The 1,776-nt window shown below is 42.3% G+C and overlaps 1 protein-coding gene across 1 annotated transcript; it reads right to left on the bottom strand.

Annotated features, from left to right (window-relative positions):
• Window positions 1–485: 485 nt before the first annotated feature.
• On the bottom strand, window positions 486–1,627 carry LOC120227778 (C-C motif chemokine 4-like; the record flags this gene model as incomplete). The annotated part of the gene is made up of 2 exons (XM_039225813.1): window positions 486–870; window positions 1,455–1,627. Coding segments are annotated over 2 exons (261 nt in total), but the record flags the coding sequence as incomplete, so codon positions are not given.
• Window positions 1,628–1,776: the final 149 nt, after the last annotated feature.

The following is a 1,776-nucleotide window of genomic DNA, read 5'->3' as shown; positions in this document are numbered from 1 at the left end:
GACAGTTGTTGGGATGAGAGCTGGGTGTTATACATAGAGGATGAATCACTGGATCGTTATCGCACTACATGCTAACTTTGATGTAAATTAAAAAGTATATAAGTAAATAGAGGCACCTGGGTGGCTCAGTCAGTTAAGCATCTGACTTTGACTTTGGCTCAGGTCATGATCTCACTGTTTGTGACTTCAAGCCCCGTGTTGGGCTCTATGCTGACAGCTCAGAGTCTGGAGCCTGCTTTAGATTCTGTGTCTCCCTCTCTGTCTGTCCCTCTCCTCCTTCCTCTCAAAAATAAACAAACATTATAAATAAATAAGTAAATAAATAAATAAAGTGTTGAATGAGATCATATCTTTAGACATTTTAGCCCATATTAAGCATTCGGTAATTGCTCATTCTTACTATGTTTGGAAATTAGTCTGTCCCTATTCATAATACCAGGCAATTCCCTTCACCCCAAATCAAAGTAAAATGCAAAGAAATTGTCTACATTTTTAAAGAAGTTTTATTTTTAAAACACATGCAACCAGCTGCATTATCCATATATCTACAATAGCAGAGAAACAGTGATGGTGGACCATCCCCATGGGGGACAAATATCCTTTGGCAAAACAAATAACAGAAATAACTCCAAATACAATAACACAGCACATAATAAGATTAAATTAAGATAAGGAACGGGCTACTGAGAAGAGTCATGAGGGTGGAGCAGGTGTGCCTCACTGAGAAGCGTCGGGTTCAGGTGACCTTCCCTGGATACTTCTTACACCTGGGCTGGAGCAGCTCAGTTCAGTTCCAGATCGTCCATGTATTCCTGGACCCAGGAGTCACTGGGGTTAGCACAAACTTGTCTGCCCTTTTTGGTTTGGAATCTATGGAATGAAGAATGATTAGATTAGAAGATTAGAATCCCATGGGACCTTGCCTGTGGTAGATATCTTCCTCTGCTTGACCATAGTTCATGTTGGACAGCTCTAATAGATGGGAAACCCTTCCTGAGTGGTGCTAGAACTAGACTCCTTTTGCTTTTACTCTGTATTTAGCTCCAACTCCTGGGTTGCCCAAATTAGGAACAAATGGGTTTTGCAATTAATATAGATACATCTTCCCATTCATTCTCTATTGCCCTTAGCGATGACTTTTCCACATGTTTTTCTAAGCATGGTTTAAGAAATCACCCCACATTTCTTGCCATCTTTTTTAATTTTCCTAGTTTCCTGGACTTTGGCTAACTTTCTCTTCCAGGAGCTCTCTTCATCTCCCTTGGCTCCCATCCAGCCCTCTCCACAACTCAACAGGTGACTTCATGACTTGATCCTCACTGATTCTGGGAGAGCTTCATTCCACCCTGAGAACTGCCTCCATACTGCTTGATTCAACTCTCCCCTAACAAGCCCCCTTTTCTAATCCTGTCCTCACCCTTGCTTCCCAGAGCAGCCTTAAGGTTGATACTCACACCACAGCTGGCTGGGAGCAGAGGCTGCTGGTCTCAAAGTAATCCACCACAAAGTTTCGAGGGAGCTTCCGCAGGGCATAAGAGAAGCAGCAGGCGGTGGGAGGGTCTGAGCCCACTGGAAAGAAATGCAGGGGTAAGATAGAAGTTCTACAAGGATATGTTAATTTTGGCTTCTAATCATAGATATCCAGTGACCATCTCTGCAGAGCTATCAGATCCCAAAATATGGTCCTTTGTATCCAATCCCACTCACCCTAAGTATGAATCTTATTCTGAATAGAAGATTGTAAGAGAATGTCATGAGAGAATTCTAGAAGATTGG

The sequence above is a fragment of the Hyaena hyaena genome, unplaced genomic scaffold (genome assembly GCF_003009895.1).
Source record: "Hyaena hyaena isolate Hyena2069 unplaced genomic scaffold, ASM300989v1 scaffold_3717, whole genome shotgun sequence".
NCBI classification, from domain to species: domain Eukaryota; kingdom Metazoa; phylum Chordata; class Mammalia; order Carnivora; family Hyaenidae; genus Hyaena; species Hyaena hyaena.
Note: the sequence above shows the minus strand (reverse complement) of the source record. Positions and strands in the feature narration are given on the sequence as shown.